Genomic DNA, 21,696 nt, shown 5'->3' on the forward strand with positions numbered 1-21,696 from the left:
AGCCACAGACACCACCAAGTCATTTATCCCAAAGGAAAAAGATCATAAGCTTTCAGTCCTGAATGGATGAATTAACCCAGTTATGTTCCAGCCTGCATTTCCAGACAACATTTCAGATGTGATTATAAGGTTACTAAACTATCTTTGCCTCTCCTTGGGGCCTGTCCTCCACAGGACAAGAATCACTATCCTGATCTAAGTAGAGTGGCATATTCAAACTGACAGCCAAAATAAACACAACAGGAAAAAAAAAACAGAATATACCTGTGAGCCATCTAGGGCTTGCAATGACATGGTTTCATCACCCAGCCTCCAGTACGAGCATACCTGCAGGTCTGAAATAGTTTCTAACAAAGGGCTATTTAAGGTCTCTGGCAGCAATAAACTTAAGAGCCCTGACAAAAGACCAGTTGCTCCAAACACAATGTAAGGCAGAGACCACTGTACAGATTTCTGTAAAAAAGAACAGAGAGAGTTAGGTTGAGATTAGTTTCCTCTACTTCATACTGCATCTTTAAGCACCTAACCTTTACAATCATTCCATCTGACAAGCATTTGTGTTTACATTTAACATAAAAGTAACCAGTCCTACTGATTTTTTTAACCAATATTTTCAATTTTATCTTACCAATACTATTAGATTCACACAGATTTTGGGATGGACTTTAAAAGAAATGCCTGCTGAATTTATATTAAATTACTTTCAATAACATATTATTTTCCACAATTTTTTTAACAAACACAACATCACTTTGTAGTAGGGAAGAGGTATCACAGAATCACACACATCTTGGTTGGAAGAGATCTCTTAAGGTCATCTAGGCCAATCACCTACTCTAAGCACAACTACAGCCCACACTAGACCAGGTCAATCATAGCTTTGTGTAACCAAGTATTGAAAAGAGTCCAAGAATGGAGATTCCCGCTCTAAGTGGACTATTCCAGGGCTGCATTAAGCCTCTCAAAAAGAATGTTTTCCAAATTTCCTATCTAACCCCCAAGCCAAAACCTGTGGCCATGGACCCCTGCTGAACTGTTCCACACTGCTGGGGAAATCAAAGGTGCAATATTCCCTCAAGCTTTTGTCTGAAGCCATGTGCCTAGCCTATGGCCCCTGACCATCTTTCTTACCCTCTGCTAGACCCTCCCCAGATTTTTCAACATTCCTTTGAAACCAGAAGGGAACTTAATCTGTGGGCCATATACTGAATTGGGCCTGATGCAGCTCAAAGTTTGCCTGTTCATGATAAGATAATGTTGGCTCCCATTTAACCTGTCATCGTAACTGGGTCTTGTCCAGGAAGGTTGCTACTCAGCCAGTTGGTTCTCAACCTGTACTGACCATGTAATTAGTCCACACCAGAAACAGAATTTTATTCTTCTTGTTGGCCTTCATGGGACTTCTGTTGGTCCAAAAGGTCCCACTGGACTCAAGATCTACCATTTAGTGTGACAATCACTCCTCCTTTTGCATCCTCTAAAAATATGAAGAGGACATATTCTTGCCTTGTCTTCCACTTGTCACCAGCCGTCAAATACTGAGCCTGTCAGTATTTGAGTCAGTATTCCCTTTGAGCCTGGTGGTCCATGCAACATTCAAATCTAATATTCCTTTCACCCAGGACACACTTCCTCATCTTCCAAACAAGAATGCTGTGAGACAGTGTCAAAAGCCTTACAAAAGCCTTTCCTGGTTTTCTCTCTTTCCTCATACATATTGCCTTCAGTGAAGAAATGGCTGACTACCAAATCAAGCTGGCTGATAGTGAATTGTCCTAAATCCATGTTCGCTGATCCAGATTTAACTTCTTGGCCTTCATATGCAAAACAGACTGAGCAGTCATGTCTCATGATCACCCCAGAGACTGAGTTTGAGCTGCTCATCCTGTAACTCCCCGGATCCACTTTTTGATCTTAAATATGCACACAGCATTAGCTTTTTTTACCCCCCACCCCAGTAATCACTGATCTTTCTCTACAACAAAAGTTTATAACAGATGGAGACTTGCCTCACTATCACAGCCAGTTCTTTCACCACTTCTTAGGGAATCCTATCCCATGGAATGGAAAGCTTTCAGCTATAAATGTTCGTGAACCTATTGCTCTGCTACTGCTGGCTGGCCATCTGCTTCCTCAACTGTGCTTAAATGCACAGTCTTAGGGTTGGGCCTTGCCTATGAAGGCCAGAGCAAAAGTGTTAAGTATTTCAGCTTATTCCGTCTCATCCACCAATAGGATGTCCATCCCATTCAACAATGGACTAAATATTTTCTCTAAATTTTCTTCAGCTGATGGAATCCCTATTTAAACTCCTTGCTAGTTTTAGCTTCAAGTGAGCTTTTCCCTTTCTGTCATTACCCCTGAGAGCCTAAGCAATGTTTATATTCCTCCTTTGATGCCTGTCCCTGTTTTCACATGGCTTGTTACAAGCAAAACTACACTGGGAAAAGGTGTGTGCAAAAATATAAGTCATCTACAAAATAGTTCCAAAATGTGTACTTTCACTTTCAGACGACCAATGAAGCAGGCTCATTTAAAAAAAAAAAAACAAAACAGGGAAGAGATTAGCTGTTTGTTTCAAAAACTCACTTTGTATAGTAGAGAGCAATTTAAATTGATAAAATAACAGGCTGTGATCAAATAGAAGAGCAACATTTAATCTATCTCAGCAGTTAACTTTTTCCATTCTCCCCTGTTTTATAAGATACCCAGACAAAAGATACTAAAAAGACATTAAAATAGTTGAAGAAACTCCAAAACACGAAAATTCTTCCCTCAAATTAATGTTAATTTGTTATTTAAACAGAGCTAGTTGCACTTTCATGGGACCCATTCAAAGTTGATGATCCAAGATTTGTAGTGCTTGATACAACATAATGAATGTCCCAACTGCTACATAAAAACTGCCTATTAAAGCTACCTGGGAGACCTACACCAGTCTTAGCTTTGCCTGTTGTATCGCAGAGGTGCTCACACTCTCAACTACCCAGAGTTTCATTCTGCAGATTAAAAGGCTCACTGTGCTCATGTGCCCTTTTGCAAGCCCTCTGCCTGACATAACAAGATGGCAAATGGCAGATGGGAAAGTTATCCCAGATGAAATCTACTATATTAAAGGAATTGTTACTTGACCTCAGCAAGTAGTTTATGTGAAAAACTGGCACACTCTTTTACCTGCATACACACAAGTCTATGAACATAGAGCAAAATAAGAGCATCATCCCCATGTTTCATTCTTCAGAATTTCTCTTTGCCTTGACAGACTGCTGTGAAGTTTGTGCTCAAAAGCCTTGCCAGTGTATCATCACCTTCATTCAAAGATAAACCACCTTGCTGATAATTATAATACATGAATATTCCATGAAGTGCACTGATGGTAAAACTCATTTATTGTCAAAAAAAAAAAAGTTCTTGAGCCCACATACTTAATCTTGATGCAACAGATCTTTTAACTATGTGGGATTTTTGCTATTGTTTGCTTAGCATTTAAAATTGGGTATCACTACCTTCGTATTCTGAAATCACTATACCACTGAAGTCCATTGGCTAAGTCCCAGAATTCTTACAGGGCTAAAACACCTGAACTAAATGACACTGAATTTTTGTCTAATCACACAGATTATATTGCAATGCCTTTGGCCTACCACAATACTGTTAAGACATGCAATTTTCATATCTTAGTATATACACATAATTTATCCAAAATATTCCCACCTCTGTAAGCCTCTGATACATCAGAGCCACAAACAAAGATATACATAACAGTGAGAAGTTCAGACAAACCAATGAGGGGACGAAAGGTGCAATGATTCCACCAACACGAGAAAACATGGAGCAGGCACCCATTCCAACATTCCTAAGAAAACAAAAACCATTAATCAGTGACATTTGCATAGAAGAAACTACGACTAGAAAAGTGTAATTGAGCAAAGAAAAAAAATAAATCTCAATCATAACCCAGACCACATTAACTGGCAAAGTCAAATGTAACTGGAAATATCCCTAAACAGGAATTAATACGTATGCTTTGTGCTTAAAGAGAAGCAAAAAACACCTGCACATTCAGAATTCTAACAAACATACACATATAAAAAGGTGAAAAAAGTGTGATTTCAGTTAACACATCTTGTCTCTACCTGAAACTTTGGCTAAGTTCCTTTATCCAAATTATATCTGTCAGCAGATTTGCCTACCCATGAAAAACATCACAGTACAGTTTCACCAGTTAAAATATCTATTAAAAATTGCAAGCATAAGATAGATGTTTTTGTCTGCTCTGACGGCACAAGCAGCGGGTACTTCTGCCTCTACTGAGTGAAACATTACTGTTGCTTACATATGGCCTATGAAGCATCAAGTTACATTTACAAAGCTTATTGAGCAGTCATCTTCAGTGTTGCTGGTTAAGCAAGTATGAACATTTTAATAGAGTTGTATGGTTTATAAAGCACTGAAAAAGTTACAGATATCACTCATTTTAAAAAAAATAAAAAATATCAGCAACAGTATTGAGTGGAGAGGGTTGTGAGCATACCAAACAGCCAAAGGACTATTTTATTGTTGCATAAAGAATATGGTTAGTCTGAGGAGAGCACAACAATGGAGGAACAATGGAGGAAATGAGAACAAAATAAAGGAAGAAATTTAGCATATAAACCTACAGATAATCACATAATAACTGAAAATGTCAAATGAAAAACTATAGTTAATAGAAAAAAGTAACAGAGAAGTAAAAGGTGATAAGGTAAGAGAACCAGAAAAATCAAGACCTTAAAATTAACTTGTATTACCTGATCACTGTGGGATAAAGTTCTGATGTGTAGATGTAGACAATGTTAAATGCAGCACTGATTGTCAGTTTCCCCAGCAAAGACAGAGAGCGACTATTCACTACTGCAAACACTCCAGTATCTAAGAGAGAAAATGTGACCCTTAAGGCTTTCAAGCATTCAAATACATCTCTGTAATTATTTTAACCACGCAACAGCATGGAGTGAAAAGGAACCTACTGAAGAATCTGTTATGACAGCTGAGCATTTTTCCATTAAAGGACGGTATTTGTCAGAGGTAATCTGTACCTCCAGGAGAACTCTCAAAACTCAAGAGAATTCAAGGAGCCTTCTTTTAGGTAGCAATGTCAGAAATCATCCAACAATTTATATTCTGTGTCTAAATACTTATTACCTTTATCCGTGCAACCAAATTTGCACAAAGAGGAAAATTCTCTATGTAACACACTGAAAAAAGAGGATTTTAAGTTCATGGCAGACTTGCTACTAGCCCAAAGTTGTTTCCATTCAATTAAATATAATCCAACAGAAAAAGACTGGGTTAAATGACTGAACAGTCCCTGAGACTACAGAATGGAACTATTTCTCAATACCAGAAAAAACAGCAACTGAGTTTTCCCTTCGTTGTCCTCAGTGTTACAATAAGCAACACCTTTAATGCATTAAAATCCTGCATTAAGGCTCTACTAGAACATCAAATTTAGAAACTTAAGATAAAAATCCTATAAACATAGTGAAAGCTGAAACAAAGGAGAATTTTTGAGTCTACCACTAATAAAATACTAAACTAGCTCTCCTGATAAGTTGAAGAATAATTGCTACGTTTTTCAAAAGTAAGCAAGTTTTTTTAGTGACAAGAGCCCTATTCAGTGTCAATTCCACAGTACGATAACATGCTTCTAACATTATTACTTTGGGAGAAAAACAAAAGACATGAGAGTGCTGTAAAGAACTATACCAAATATCCCATAGCTCAGTTTTGTCAGAATGGCTAGTGCTTATTCACCAGGCATATCAGAACACACATTAAACACCTGCCAAGGAAGGCTACACCATAAGCCATTACTGAGCATGATTTGTTCAAGGCAGTAGAGGCAAGGTGCTTGCTTCTGGCCAGTCATCCATTTCACTTCCTAAGGTACTTTGCTCCTGCCTGACTTTGGCAGTTCAGCACACAGCTGATGTCTGAGGTCTGACAGTTCTGGCCTCTGAAAAAAAAAAAAATCTCTTTTTGCATGTTTTACTTGGACTGATATGCAAACACTACTTGATGACTGGTACCAGCCTAATCACAATATCAGAGTATCTGGGCTCTAGCATCTGGAATACTTCTGGAGATTTCAGTTGCACCTCTTGAAAAAAAAAAAAGTTCTACCTATTGGATTCACTGTCATCTAGAGCAACTTATGCATACTGTCAGCATACACGTTTAATCTTTTTGAACCATGCTTCAAATGTTTGAAGCACCTTCTCTCCTTATGACAGGTGTTACACATGCACAAATCTTACAAGCTGACATGAATTTCTGTACCTAGTTTTCAAAGGAAAAATTGCTCACTGTGCAATTTTGTTTCTATCATTTTGAAAAACATCTGAAAATTAAGAAATTACCATTAGTGTGTCTTTACAAAAAATACATTTCATTTCACATTTCTTAAAGACCCCTTGCTTCAGAAAATTTTCAGAATGTTCTCTGAGCTACAAGTTATGTGGCCATATTACTAACACCACAATCACGTAGCCTTGAACATTACAGAGCAGTGAGAAAAAGCTAGAAACTTGCTCTAAGATTCAGTTCTTAGGATCTTTTGACATTGGTCTTTCACTAGGAGAGACAGGTACAAGTTCCATGGGTACTACTTACACTGACCTATCACATGGCTAACAGATAATCCCAAAGAACGAGGATTCTTGGGGTAGGTCAGAAACACTAGAAAGGAATGACTGATGTGATCAGAAGTAAGTAGCAGAATCCAAAGACAAACATTCAAATCCAAGCCTTTATAACAAGCCTTCCTTAAGGTCTTCAGAAGGTTGCTACTTATCCTTTTTGGAAATTACCTTCTCTGGCTTCAAAAATTGAGACTTGCATGTGGTATGAGCCTACATTATTGACAACCACCAAATCCTTAGTTTGTAGGATGCCACGTTTACAACTTCTTATCATGTACTCCAGAAACAAAAGGAAGCATTTACCTTTCTTTTTAGGAAGAAACATGACAATAAGACAAGCCAGTCCTCCCAGGAACAGAAAAGCACTCAGTGTTCGCTTCCGACCAAACCTGACGTGCAAGGATAACAAAGCTTTATTCTGCATTAGATCTGTAGTTCACAGAGCAATGAGTCCTCTAAATTCACATTGCCTCTTTATTTGCAGTTGGAAATTCTGAATGTCATCTCCCAAACACTTCTTCTCACACTGTTTTTAACAAGATTCTACTGCACTCTTAACAAAATTAACACCAAGAAGCTTTTATGCAGTGGCTGACAATTTCTAGGGTTTCGATTTGCTTTCCACTGTGCGTGCACGTTTGTAAAACTCTTCAGGAGACATGTAGAGTAGAAACTGGGAAGTGAATTCTACAAAAAGTAGAAGATATTGTCCAGAGAATCATGGCTCAGGAAAAGTCTAAACATATGAATCAACAGCTCTAACATACTGGTACACGTAGTGACTATAACACAAAACCACATGACAGCTTTGGTTGAGTTTAGTTGCAATAACTTTGACATAGCAGTGAGAATGGGGATAATACAACAGAGGTAGGAAGAATGACATCTTGTGTTAGCATGGAGCCAGCACAGCCAGGTTTGATTGACATAGATCAGCCTCACCTCTGAGCCAGATTTAGACAGCTCATTAATAAGTGAGCTACTGAGAAGAAGTTAAACTGTTGTTATTTGAAGTAATGATGTATCAATCGGCACTTTCAAATGAAAACGCATTTCCCAGGATTACATAATGAAGTAGCAACAACTGAAGCAGGAAGCCCCATGCAACAGATACAAGCTAGGAGATGCAATATACAGGAAACCTATCTTTGATAAAAATTACAACAAAACCAAACCCTGAATGGGTTAATAAATTTCATACTTACCATTTTTGGTTAATCAAGTAAATACAGATTGGGTATGCTGGGATTTCTATCAACCCTGAAAGGGCTAAATTGGCATAAATACTTCCACCTAAGTCACCCACATTAAGGGTAAGACCATAGTAAACCAAACTGCACACAAACCTGCAAAAGACAGAAAAAAAGTAAAATCAGAGCTGCTGTTTTGCCTGCCAAATCAAAGCACTGGTCTGTCACAATACACTATACACTATATTTAGTGTTTCAGAAGATAGATCTAAAATGTTTTGCTGTAAGTGTATGATGCTGTCCTGGTTTTGTTAAAAACAAGTTTCTCTTTTAGTGAATTTCCCTGTCAGCTAAAGCCTTCTTACTAACTGTGCTTTCCTGAAAGCCAAATACATGTTTTGGTAGATATAGCAATGGTATGCAAGTTTGCTGAACTGATAAGTATGGATGTACATCCCACGAGAGGGGCAATAAGAAGTAGTGACTGGAACTGACCAACCGAGTATACCATCCCATTCACATGATACTTGACAGAAAAGTGGGAGATCATGAGGATCTCGTCCCTTTTCCTTATGGTCAACATTAGGAGAGGACCTTGCGAGTCGTCCCTGCAAACTGAGGCCTAGTGACAGACTTGACTGCAGAGTCCAGTCCAGGATTTCGGGTGCTGGCACTTCATCTGCCAGAGCAGTTGCCAGGACTTTCAAGATTGGTTTTGTATATTTTGTATTATTTTCTCTATTTTTATTAGTAGCATTAGTAAAACACTTAATTTTTCCAACTCCCTTCTCTCTGTCCTTCTTTCCCTCCCAATCACCTGTCCTTAGTGGGAAGGGGGAAGAGGGTGGGGTTGAAGAAGGAAGGGAGGGGAGAGGGGTTTAGCAATATATCTGCCACAGTTTTATTCTCACCCCGCAATCAAACCCTCAACAGATGCTTTCTAGGTAAAGAAACCATCTTGTCTCCACACAGACCCAATACCTGACTTATTACTCAGTGAAAATTAAGACTACGCTTAAGAAGAACGTGCATAAACCAGAATAATGTTAAAATATTATTATAATTATGTTATTTGACTTGAGAAATGATGTCTTTGTCCTTTTCATTTTTATCAGGTTTCACTTTAGTCCATACTTTTCCAACTGTGTGTAAACCCGTTCTCAAACAGTTGAGATGTCATTTCTGTCTTCTTTTAAGTTCTACACCCTAGCCCACATTTACTTATTCTCTGATTCTGATTTTTTACTTTTCTTTTGTAACCCTGACTGGCTGACTTCTTTACGGAGTGGAAAGGAACAGGTCACTAATTCATCCTGCAGGAAATTAGCAATCCTCATTTAAGGAATAGAAAAATCAACTATTCTGCAGTAAGCATTTGGAAAAGCGACAGAAAAAGTTTTGTGTTGTCTGCTCACACAGTAATGCCATTTGTTCTTGTCTTAATCAACACATCTTCCCCAAAAATATGTATTATATAAGCAACTGTATGAACAGTAATACCAGAGGACTCACATACCATGTCATACATAAGGTTTATTTCAAAGTGGCAGCAAAAGACCTCAGGGCTAGCAGAGCTACCTGAAACAAAACAGGCACTTTTGGAGAGTTAAATTTCTGCTAGTCACTAGAGGTAGTTCCTGTTCCATGTTCCCATCATGGGTTCCTGGCCCTTACTACAGCAACTGCTAGAACTGGCAGAACTTTTTCTTAAGAAAATAAACGTTCACTAGATGGAGTAGGCCACCCATGTGCTAATGGGCTCCCTACACACACAAAAAAAGAATAATCCATGTGACTAAAAGTACTGACACACAGCATCGGGCCAAAGAGGGGGACTGTCTTACTAATCTCAGCAACCTTTGAGGATCAGAAAGGAAGACAGTTCTCAACTAATTTGAGACTTAAAAAGCTTGAAAAATTCAAAGATAAAAACCCCTCAGAACTAGATTATAAAAACGGCTTCACATTACAAATGTACTAAAGAAATACTATAATACAAGGATCCTTTTTAGGTACCGCGTCCCTAGTAGCACAGGCTGAGACTAAGTACAATCTGCAGGATAAGCCAATTCTCAGCAACATATTCTCTCAAAGACTTGAAGAAGCAACAGTAGCACAGCTGGGCATACAAAGTATTTCAAGTACCAGGTAAACATCATGATCAAGGTGCGTCCCAAGAGAATCTTGTATCGGAACAGATCCAAGAAGCTGCCAGTCTCTCTGGAGCTCCTCTCTGCTGGGAGTTTTAATGAAAAAGTGCACTTTTGCTTGCGGTTCCTCTTCGCAATGAGGTAGAGGGCATCTTCTGCTTCATTCAGCCGCCCTTGTGAATAAAGCCAGCGTGGGGACTCTGGAATGAATCTGAAACACGGAGAGAGACAGAGAGCCCTAGGGGTTTTCTCTTCCAAAAGGCTGGACTTGTCTATGGAAATAAGGCTGAAATACATTTCAGTATAACAAAGAATTTTTCTAACAACCCTTCAGGCATATAATTCACTTACTGAAACAGAGACAAAGCATGTTGAAAGGAAAGGGAACATAAGTCATACGTAATTTAGATGCTAAGAAATTATACTGAGTAGAAGTATATACACACACACAGAAATACACACAATACTACAAATTACAGTATCATTAGGATTCCCCCTTTGGAGAATTCAGAAATAAGGAGGCACCACATTACTATAAGTTACCACAGGATGTTTTTGTAACACTAACTAGTTGCCTTCTGTTCCTCATTTTCTAACTTTTTCCCAAATTTTCCCCCGTAGACAGGAAGGCAGAGGCTGTGAAAAGGTCATGTTCTTGCTCCCCACCTGCACTGCTCACTTGATAGCTCTATAACTCCAACATAGTCTACAAAACAAGTCTTCTTGTATTACTTTCAGATTCCCAAAACTAATTCAAACTTTAGTCTTTTGCCAGAAGCTTTTTAAAATTTTTGCCTCTGACCAGAAGTGATATTCTCCCTTTAAATTTAAATGAAAGCAATTCTGTGGTTTTATAAAATAAGAGCTTAGAAACGAACACATTTTCTCCCCCATAATAAAAAAAAATGATGGCATTTCCTGCACAGAGTAGTTTTTAAGCAATGTGAAGGTTGAAATAAAAAAAAAAGAAAATCCTTTATTACAGTAAGATATGGCTCTGAGCACAGTTCTGAAGTCCCAAGCATAAAGCACTTCAAAAATTGTACAGTTCAATCCGAAAGTTAAATTTTCCCAAAGGCCAAAAATACCACTTTAAGTTTTGAAATATCAGAAGTGCCATTTCTGGTCTTCACCTCATGAACAGCCTTTAAGAACTTCCCTTGAATTCTGATGCTTCCTTTGAAACTATGTGTTGACTCCTCAGCAAAGAGCTTTATCCAAAAGTTCATTACTGAAGTTAAATAGATGTTGGAAGGAAAAAAAGCTCTAAACAGCAGCTAAAGCTACTTCCTTTCAATTATTGAGATTCTGCTGTCAGGGTGTATATAAGAAAAGAAAAACACGCTGCATCATATAGCTTTCAGTGCTGAAGTGCACCTCAGTTACACCATTTCACACCATTCTAGCAAAGCACCTTGACTTAGCTGTTGGGTTTGTTGGTCAGGGAGGGGGTTGTTGTTGGTTTTGTTTGTTTGTTTTTAATTTTATTTTATTTTGGTGGTGGTGGTTGGTTTTTTTTTTTATTTTCTAATTTATGACATCTTTATTGACAAAACTCAGTTTGAAATATAACTTACAGAGAGAGAAGAAAGACGACTGTTCCTTCCATGTTAACCACAACAGCCAAAGTCCTCCAGGAACGAATAAAGTAGCCTAATAAAGCATACTGGGCAATTCCCACAGCAAAGAACAAGCCACCAATAGATCCTAAAATACAATTAAAAGCAAAACATTATCACTCCTTTAAAGAACATTAGTAACTCTCAACACATGGGATCAGACAGAAACTAACACTTCATTAAGAAAAATTCAAGCAGTCATACAGGTGAAACCACAGCTATTTGACTGAAGAACATTCTGTCCTTCACCCATGCAGGGGAGAAGTATTACACCTGATTGCAAAGATCAATACAAGTCCAGGAAGCACCATTTTACATACTCCTCACCCACCAACACCCCATGAACAATTAAGTCTCATAATTCCAAAAATGTTTCAGCTATGTGTCAAAATAAACACCACAAACCATTGGAAAACTGAAATCTTAAGGAATATATAGTATTCATTTGCAGCTTCCACAATTTGCAAGATATCCTGTTTTAAAACAGTCTTGGCATAGCACTTCTTTGGCACTTGTCACAGTTCGCTAAGTCAGGCCCCAGAGCTGTACTAGTATGATGTATACACAACATATCTGAAGGACAGCTTCAACACTAGCAACCAAAACAGTTAAGGGCATCTGTATGTTTTGTTTTAAGGTTGATTACCACATGGGACAACTTTTAACAGATAAACAACAGTTGTCTCATCTTCCCATTATATAAAAAAAACTTTTGATTTCTTTTTGAGAACTGCCAGGAATGAAAGAATTCATAGATAACTTTCATACATACAAACACTAAGCTCTGTTTAGGTTTAGCAGAGTCCAAAATTTTGATGGACAGAGTCCAACTATCATGAAACCCAGATGAGTATTTAGCTGTGTAATATTCACAGGGGATGTTTCACTGGACCTTTGTCAACTTGAGTGAAGCAGAAATATAAATGGCCCCAATTTACCTACTGCACTTGTCTAAGGTTCATATTAAACAAAGCAGAGCTCAAAGACTGGGGTCACACAAACACTCAAGCAGAGTTAAATTCACAACTGCTATGGTGTTAGCTTTGGCATGAGGACTGAAATCTATAAATTCTGAAAATATAGACACTGGCACTCATACTTTACCTGCTAACGCCCAGTACGCAGTACCCACACACTCATTCAGTAGAACAAAGGCTACCAGTGACATCCCACCATTCATCATCCCTACCAAGAAGCGAGAGATGGCAAAGAATTCATATGAGGGTGAGAGTCCATTTGCAATGGCAAACAAGATGTCAAGAGCAAAACCTGGAAAACAAGGCAAGAGGTTTTATTTCAGAAGACTACCTAACAAAAAACAGAATCATTTATCAGTATCTTTACTTGATGCTCAGTGGCATCTCTCCCAAGTAATCACAGTCAACACCACAGGTTTAGGCAGAAATTTAAGTTCCTGAGGTAAACATCATAAAGGGGGGGACAAAAAAGGAGTGGTTTCTGATACATAATTTGCCATACTAAACCTTCAAATTCAGTTCACAGTAGGCAATTTTTGTCATGTACTCAGAACTACTGTCTGGCTCCAGTTAAAATGGCTTGATATTTATCCCCATATAGAAGCCACAGATTAAATACAAGACCAAATATCTCCCATCATTCTTGGAAAGTAGTCTGTACAAACTAGAGAAGAGAAATGTTACCAGGGGACGGTATAAGGGGAGTTTGCACTGCAAAGCAGGCCCACCTTTATCTGCTTTGAATGAGGTGGTTTCTTTAAAAAAATAATCCATTTTTTAATTGTACATGCTCATCCATTGACACTCAACTTCATAAACTCATATACAAAACATGAAGTTCCAAATGTTGTTTTATCTAGGAACAGCAAAAAAGCCCATCAGCTTTAAAACACAATGAGGATCACAAATACATAAAAATTAAATCATGCAGATGGGAGATAAAAGGTGCAATAAATTTGTATCAGGTTATATATGTAAGAACACTGATAACAAATTACTACAAATATTAATTGCATCCTGTAAAGATCCCACAAGCATGAGATGTGTGTTAGCCCTTATGGCATAATTCCTAAATTCAGAACACCTCTCAGATATTCAGATGGTGATTGAACAGTCAGATATTAATTTATTGTCCCTACTTATATTCCTGAAGTATACCAGAAGGAAAAAAATAAAATTGCAGCATGTGATTCACTGCTGCATATCAAGCTCTTAGCAGAAACTGGGCTCTTGCCACTGATCTTCAGAGACACAACACCTCCACTTCATTCATTTTGTTACGTGGCAGTGGTTACCTGTGAGATAGACTTTCTTCCTCCCAAAGCGATCTGAAAGCTGGCCAAAGGAGATTGCTCCAACAAACACACCACTGAAGTAGAAAGAACTGGCAGCACTGACTTTGTACGAGGTGTTTCCAATTAAAAACCACTGGGTGGGGGAAAAACAAACAAAAACAAACAGGAAAATTAACCAGAAGCCAAGTAGTTCAGAAGTTCACCAACAGCTAACCGTTGGAGGGGCTGACACATACTTTAAGGAAGACCAAACTTTGCATAAAACCTGCTAAACGTCATATTCAGTGTCATCAGATAATCACCAAAACAAAACTGCTGTCTCCCCAACTCCCGAGGTGGTACTAACCAATTGCAGAGTTCCCCCAAATCATGTGTAGTCTTTGACTCTGAAATCAAGTACTGATCCCTCAGAATACTGTAACGTTTGCAGCCATCTCCCACTCTCCTCTTTATTGCCTTCTCTCACATGAATCTATTAGCTTAAATAGACTCATTCCTACTTCTTGACATGTGTCACTGTAGTATGTAGGCACACTATGCAAAAACAGAAATCATGGTTTATATCGAAAGATAATCCTGCATATGCTCCTCTTTATGAACTGCCTTGTCACTGAGAAACACTTTGGTAACACACAGATTTTCTGGTATTGCAAATACTCATATTTTTTGTAGTGTACTTTGTGTCATTTCCAGTTCTTCTCAATTTCAAATACAAACTTGATCTTCAAATGACACACTGTTACAGACCTAGTGTCTCAGGTTGAACCTGGGAGGAATTTTTTTCTCCCCCACAAAACTGTAGAATGAAAATATGCCATGCTCTCACTGTTCAAAATTATTCCCTTTTATAAAAACTCCACATCTTGTATTATTTTCTTTTTCTACACCTCTTGCTTCTCAAGACAATGTTTTCCTTTAGTGACACCCAACTTTTCTTCCTATGCTGGTAAAGCTGGTGATTATGTCATTATCCTTGCAATAACACTCTAATCTTCTCCTCATAATCTTCTTTTCTTCTACCAAAATCCCATTAGATATCCTTTCTAGCAAAGCTTATATTATTTCAAAGCTCAGTTATAAACTACTTCACCATGAGAACAGAGCCATGCAGTTAAACCCCACCAATATTAGTGAACTAACAAAAAAAAAAAAAAAAAAAATCATTCAGAAGGTCCAAGAAAATAACTTGCTTACTCTCAGTATATGCTTCATTTTGAATTGTCACTTTAATGGTGAGGTGTTTACCACTATGGTAAGTCATGTGGCCATAAAGCATCAAGACCGATAAAATTCAATTCTAAAACTAATCATGTGACCACAAATCAGCTTTTCAAGCTTCCCTAGATTTTAAAAACAATTCCCAGAAAAATACATTTGTATAATAATAGCATATGAGATTAATTTTACCTTGAAACAACATGGCCAGTTTGTTTTATAAGAGCTATAAGAATCATGCCCTAACTTCTGGTATAAAAACTACAGCTGCCAACACTGAAACTCAGTGACGTTAGATGCTGCCCATTCACGAACTAAGGGATGATTTGGTTGCAAAGCAAAATTTGTTCTGCAAATTAATCTCAACAGCCAAGAAGCCTTTTAAAGGTCTCAAGGCTTTCCTCTTGTACATAAAGCATGTTATATATGTATGCTTGATATTCATAAATCAATTTTTTACATCAGAATATTTTTCAGTGTAAACTTGCAATGTTCGTTTTATTAGTAAGTGATGCTACAAGATAAGCATCAAAAACATCCTCCTCAAATGTAGGAAAAGCTTCTTTACACATCAGTAATGAAATAAGCCACTGATGAGATCTCTCATATGTGCAATTTCACTAAAATATTTGTATTTAGCACATAACTTCAAAACATAGCAAACATTCAGCTAACAAATTTTGAAGAAAAACAGTATTTTAACAGTGGGAAATGGGAGAAGTAACAAGATCTTATACACGAACATCTACTGAGAAGTTTGGTTTTTTTGTTGTTGTTGGTTGGGGCTTTTTTTAGTTCTGCATTTTTCAAGTAAACATTGTTCTTTAGCTGTATTTCTTACCTATTGAACTGAAAAGCACAAGAATCTTCACAAAATTTATGTCCTAAAACACACTGCTAGGTTCCACAAACATGTCTGACTTGTCAAGTTTAAAACAACAAAAGATTCTTGGGTAAATCAAAAAGCAAAAGAGAACAAGCCCAGAGAAAGTTTTAAAATTCTACTGAGCTTTAAATAATGTTTAAAAAACTGTTCATTAGGATTTTAATTTAAATAGTAGCATAAGCACTCATATCCTTTTTATTACTGGAATAAGCAGCAATGCCTGTTGCACACAACTGCTTGATACTATTCCAAAGCTGGTAGTTTTTATTAAGATGCTCAGAGCCAATGAAGTTAAGTGCTTTACAGGACTAATTCAGATAGCATTAACACCTCTGGACAAGAGCCATGAATTATCAAAGGGTACTACACTTGACTCAACTGTAAAACTCTAAAATTCAGGTCTTGTAACAGATGCACTTAAATAGGGCTCTTGAACCAGGAGACCTGCATGGTTAAACAGGGAACTGCTGGGTAAGCTCAAGTGGAAGAGGAAAGCTTAAAGATCATGAAAGGAGGGGCTGACCACTTGGGAAGAATATAAGACTACTGTCAGAGGATGTAGGGAGGCAACTAGGAAAGCTAAGGCCTCCTTAGAATTAAACCTGGTGAGAGGGGTTAAGGACAACAGAAAGAGCTTTTTCAAATACATGGCAGATAAAACTAACACCAGAGGCGATGTAGGCCCACTGACGAATGGGGTGGGTGCCCTGGTGACAGAAGATACAGAGAAGGCAGGGTTACTGAATACCTTCTTTGTCTACTCTGCAGGAGGCTGTCCTGAGGAGCCCTGTACCCCTGGGGCCCCAGAGGAAGGCAGGACAACGGAGGAGTCTGCCTTGGTTGATGAGGACTGGGTTAGGGAGCAATTAAGCAGTCTGGATATCCATAAATCCATGATCCAGATGGGATGCACCCACGGGTGCCTAGGGAGCTGGCTAAAATCATTGCTAGGCCACTCTCCATCATCTTTGCTAAGTCACAAAATCACAGAATGTTAGGGATTGTCGTGGGGAATGGGAGAGGTGCCTGAGGACTGGAGGAAAGCAAGTGTCACTCCAGTCTTCAAAAAGGGCAAGAAGGAGGACCTGGGTAACTATAGACCAGACCCATCCCTGGGAAACTGATGGAACAACTTATCCTTGGTGCCATCTCAAGGCATATCAAGGATAAGAGGGTCACTAGGGGCAGTCAACATGGCTTCACCAAGGGGAAGTCATGCTTGACCAGCTTCATAGCCTTTTATGAGGACATAACGAGATGGACAGATGATGGCAGAGCAGTGGATGTGATCTACCTTGACTTCAGTAAAGCATTTGACACAGTCTCCCATTGCATCCTTGCTGCTAAACTGAGGAAGTGTGGTCTGGACGATCGGGTAGTGAGGTGGACTGGGATCTGGCTGAAGGAAAGCCAGAGAGTCGTGGTCAATGGGGCAGAGTCTAGTTGGAGGCCAGTATCTAGTGGAGTGCCTCAAAGGTCAGTACCGAGACCAGTATTATTCAATATATTCATCAATGACTTGGATGAGGGAACAGAGTGCACGGTCAGCAAGTTTGCTGATGACACCAAACTGGAGGAGTGGCTGACATGCCAGAAGGCTGTGCTGCCATCCAGCAAGACCTGGACAGGCTGGAGAGTTGGACGGGGAAAAATTTATTGAAATACAAGACTCTACACTTGCCCTTGTTATATCTGGGCAGGAACAACCCCAGGTTCCAATATAAGTTGGGGAACGACCTGTTAGAAAGCAGCGTAGGGGAAAGGGACCTGGGGGTCCTGGTGGACAGCAGGATGACCATGAGCCAGCACTGTGCCCTTGTGGCCAGGAAGGCCAATGGCATCCTGCGGTGTATCAGAAGGGGGGTGGTTAGTAGGTCAAGAGAGGCTCTCCTCCCCCTCTACTCTGCCCTGGTGAGACCACACCTGGAATACTGCGTCCAGTTCTGGGCCCCTCAGTTCAAGAAGGACAGGGAACTGATGGAGAGGGTCCAGTGCACGGCAACAAAGATGATTAAGGGAGTGGAGCATCTCCCTTATGAGGAAACACTGAGGTAGCTGGATCTCTTTAGTTTGGAGAAGAGGAGACTGAGGGGTGACCTTATTAATGTTTACAAATATATAAAGGGTGAGTGTCATGAGGATGGAGCCAGGCTCTTCTTAGTGACAACCAATGGTAAGATAAGGGGTAATGGGTTCAAAGTGGAACACAAGAGGTTCCACTTAAATTTGAGAAGAAACTTCTTCTCAGTGAGGGTGACAGAACATTGGAACAGGCTGCCCAGGGAGGCTGTGAAGTCTCCTTCACTGGAGACATTCAAAACCCGCCTGGAGACCCTCCTGTGTAACCTCATCTAGGTGTTCTTGCTCCGGCAGGGGGACTGGACTAGATGATCTTTCGAGGTCCCTTCCAATCCCTAACATTCTGTGATTCTGTAATTTGACATTAACAGATAGTGAAAGCCCCAGGAAGGGCAGATGTTGCACACATCAGTGCAGAGTTTGGAATAGTTTCTGTAGGGACTGTGGCTAGACCACGAAAGAAGACAGAACAGAAGCCACAGCAATAAAGCTAAAGCTTGTTTTGGGATAGAATGGGGGGAGTTGCTTTGTCCACCTGACTCCCCACTGCCTATGTCTTCCCTCATATCTGCAGTTGCAAAGGCTGCAGAAACCACATCCTCTCTCCAGTTACTCCACTGCTCACCAACTGCCTGACAGAAGCACTACATGCATTTGATCTTAGCAAGGGAATCACAAGAGGTGGCCAGAAAGAGCTCAGGGTCCAGAAAGGATTTTCAGCACATTAGTACAATGAATGACATGATTCCAGCTCAGTTGTGGAAGCAGGCTACAGGATCCAACACAACTTCCACATGGAAAAGGTGTGAAGTTTTGAAGCAGAATTTTGGTCAAGACCTGCACAGCAAAATAAAGCTAGTTTCTGTTGCCAGTACAGATATTAATAGCCTACATGGTCTCTGCCTGGAGGCAGCACTTGTTTCATTTGCTAATCAAAACACACATTAATATAGGAGAAAGGAGCAGTACATCGAGCCCCTCATAACTGACCCAATAAAATTTAGTACTCAGACACGAGACAGCAAAACACATTTCAGACTTACCTCAGAGACTATGGATGTGAAGCTGCTGCTGAAGTGTACGTGCTTACGCATCTCGCTGCCATTGGCGGTCAGAAGCCATTGCCCAAAAGCTCTCTGCTCACTTGCTGACTGGTTGCTATGGCTCTGATTAGCTGAGAGCTCTTGGAGATCCCAATGGTAAGGAGGTGTCGCACCCACCAACGCAATGAGGATGGCTTCAGTGGCCACATAGAGCTGGCATGAAAGACAAGAGACAGAGATGCTAAACATATCCAAGAAATGTTTCCTCTGCAGTTGGATCAAATCAGTATTAAAAAAAAATAATCCTATTTTATATTTGCCTTCTACCACTACAAGATGCTATGTATAGCCCACATCTACCAAATATCAGGTACTAAAGAACCACAGCTTCAACTTTTTTTGATTATTTGAAAGAAGTTCCCCTCCTGACACCCTTCCCTCAGTCAGAGTCTCCCCACACAACACACACACACATATCCTGGATGCATGAGAACTTGTAGTACTAAGGAGACAAAATAAAACTACTGTTTAATGGAAGTATATTACTCTACTATACCTTATCTCTCCACTTGTGTTGTTCGTTCCTCCAACCTGTTATTTGGAATACATCTCCTCTTCACTCTTTCATATCTAATCTTCCCAGTTCTACCACAATTAATTCCTTAATTAATTTTTAATCTTTTTACTCTTAAAGAGACACAAGGCGCATATGTGAATGTACATATGCATTTTGATATATCTACACACTTTACACAGACAAAGTCTCAATACAATGATTAACAGCTGACTCTTTTTTTTTAGGAAAGAATAAATAAAACTGCTGGAAACTCAGATGTTTCAAGCCTGACCTAGAGCTGTGTCACTACTGCTTGCTCACAACAACCTTCACAGGCCACCGCTTTAACAGCCTACATTGCAACTCCATCTAAAAAAATCCCATGGTTTTTGAACACAGAAGCATCACGTGTTCTGCAACAGAAGACAGAGACAACAAACTCTGAGACAGAAACAGTTGCTGGTAACAACACAAAGACCCTCACTCTCCAAATAAAACTGCCTCTTGTCTCAAGCCCTCACTGAGGAACAGTAACTCAGTACAGTAGTCTCTGACAAAAAAAAAAAAAAAAGATCCTGTCCTGTTGCTTCTCCTGCCTACTTTTTCCATTTAAAAAAAACCAACCAAACAAACAAAAAAACCCACAAAAACAAACAAAAAAACAACAAACAAACAAACCACAACCCACAACAACAATAAACCCACACTTCAACCATGCCACTCGATTCCTCAGACCCCACTTCAGATACATCCTGAGTACAGTCCTTGCTCTGCTGCCAGCATCTCCTCCCTATGTTCCTGGGAAGAATGGAACAACAGGACATGTGCTCTCTCAAAAGCCTGCTACACAAATAATTCTCAAAACTGAGAAGACCAGAGATAGGCACAAAAAAAGAAGTCTGAGGATCCATGAATTCTGACGCAAGCCACACCAGGTAATCCTATTCTGTTCTGAGCTGAGAGTCAGCTGAGCAGTCAGAATTACACCCAGATCTAAATGAGAATTACAATTAAATTAACACAAACGCCTTTCTATTAGATCCTTTTTGCATTCTACATGATAAACTGCTACTGTAGTCACAGGAGGTAAATAAATACTTCACATATTATTCTCTTTCCATTTTTTAATACAAAATTTGGAAGAAACACCATAACTTATTAGCTATGCTATTGTTGAAGCTAAAGAACAACTTCTTAGATGGATGATGATAAGTAAAAGACCTCATCTGCAAAAGAAAGCAATGACTAAGATTACATGAGGAAAGAGGTATTAAAATGCTGAGTGGCCATGTTGCTAGGGATGTATGGATATAGTACTCTCAAGAACAGTCTAAAATTACTGAGAAATAAGAATTACTGGTCATGAACTGTTGTGCATCCCTGTACTCTGAAGTGCTCAAACAATTTCACATCAGGACTAAGTGATAACATCTTTGCTTTTGTATTGTGAAATAATAAACATATTTTTGAAATAGCTCAGGAAATTAAATCCTCAAGGCATTTGGCTTAGAGAAAAAGCATAATGCTTTCATTTTTGTTCTAGGTGAAACCCACCCCAGCTACAGAAAGCTAAGACAAAATATAAGTGATTGCAGGCACACCAAGAAACACCACAGATATTTTCTCAATTAAAAAATAAAATCAAACCACACAAAAACAGACTTAAGCATCCTAGTGGCTGCAGCAAGGAAGGATATAAAAGATACAAACACTTTCAACTGATCTGTTGAATCAGAAAAATGTGTAAAGATGGGGACATGGTTTGATGTTATCAAACAGTATTGTTCTATATTCACATTCACTGGAGTCACTGCTGTCATAAGACTCTTTTCCTAGTGATCATCTGCCTTGTATTTGACTAACAGGTATGTTAAACTTTCTTCATTTCAATGCAAAACCAAAACAAAACCTAAACCCACAAAACATCCCTCCCCAATTTGTTTACATTTCTGAAGACCAGAAATGTTTTCTATAAGTGGTCTTAAACACGACAAAGTAAACTC

General features: G+C 39.1%; 1 protein-coding gene across 2 annotated transcripts in view; it reads right to left on the reverse strand.

Annotated features, from left to right (window-relative positions):
- Positions 1-21,696, reverse strand: part of SLC22A15 (solute carrier family 22 member 15) — a 44,482-nt gene that overhangs the window by 13,330 nt on the left and 9,456 nt on the right. For both annotated transcript variants that reach the window (XM_082076020.1, XM_082076021.1), the window contains exons 2-11: positions 19,138-19,350; positions 13,915-14,047; positions 12,747-12,911; positions 11,601-11,730; positions 10,019-10,234; positions 7,889-8,029; positions 6,987-7,072; positions 4,791-4,911; positions 3,784-3,856; positions 265-453 (exon numbers count right to left, since the gene is read on the reverse strand). In XM_082076020.1, coding sequence (XP_081932146.1) covers positions 265-453; positions 3,784-3,856; positions 4,791-4,911; positions 6,987-7,072; positions 7,889-8,029; positions 10,019-10,234; positions 11,601-11,730; positions 12,747-12,911; positions 13,915-14,047; positions 19,138-19,350 — 1,467 coding nt within the window. The remainder of the gene's footprint in view (positions 1-264; positions 454-3,783; positions 3,857-4,790; positions 4,912-6,986; positions 7,073-7,888; positions 8,030-10,018; positions 10,235-11,600; positions 11,731-12,746; positions 12,912-13,914; positions 14,048-19,137; positions 19,351-21,696) is intronic.

This window comes from Streptopelia decaocto (genome assembly GCF_964273445.1).
Source record: "Streptopelia decaocto genome assembly, chromosome: 1".
In the NCBI taxonomy this organism is placed as follows: domain Eukaryota; kingdom Metazoa; phylum Chordata; class Aves; order Columbiformes; family Columbidae; genus Streptopelia; species Streptopelia decaocto.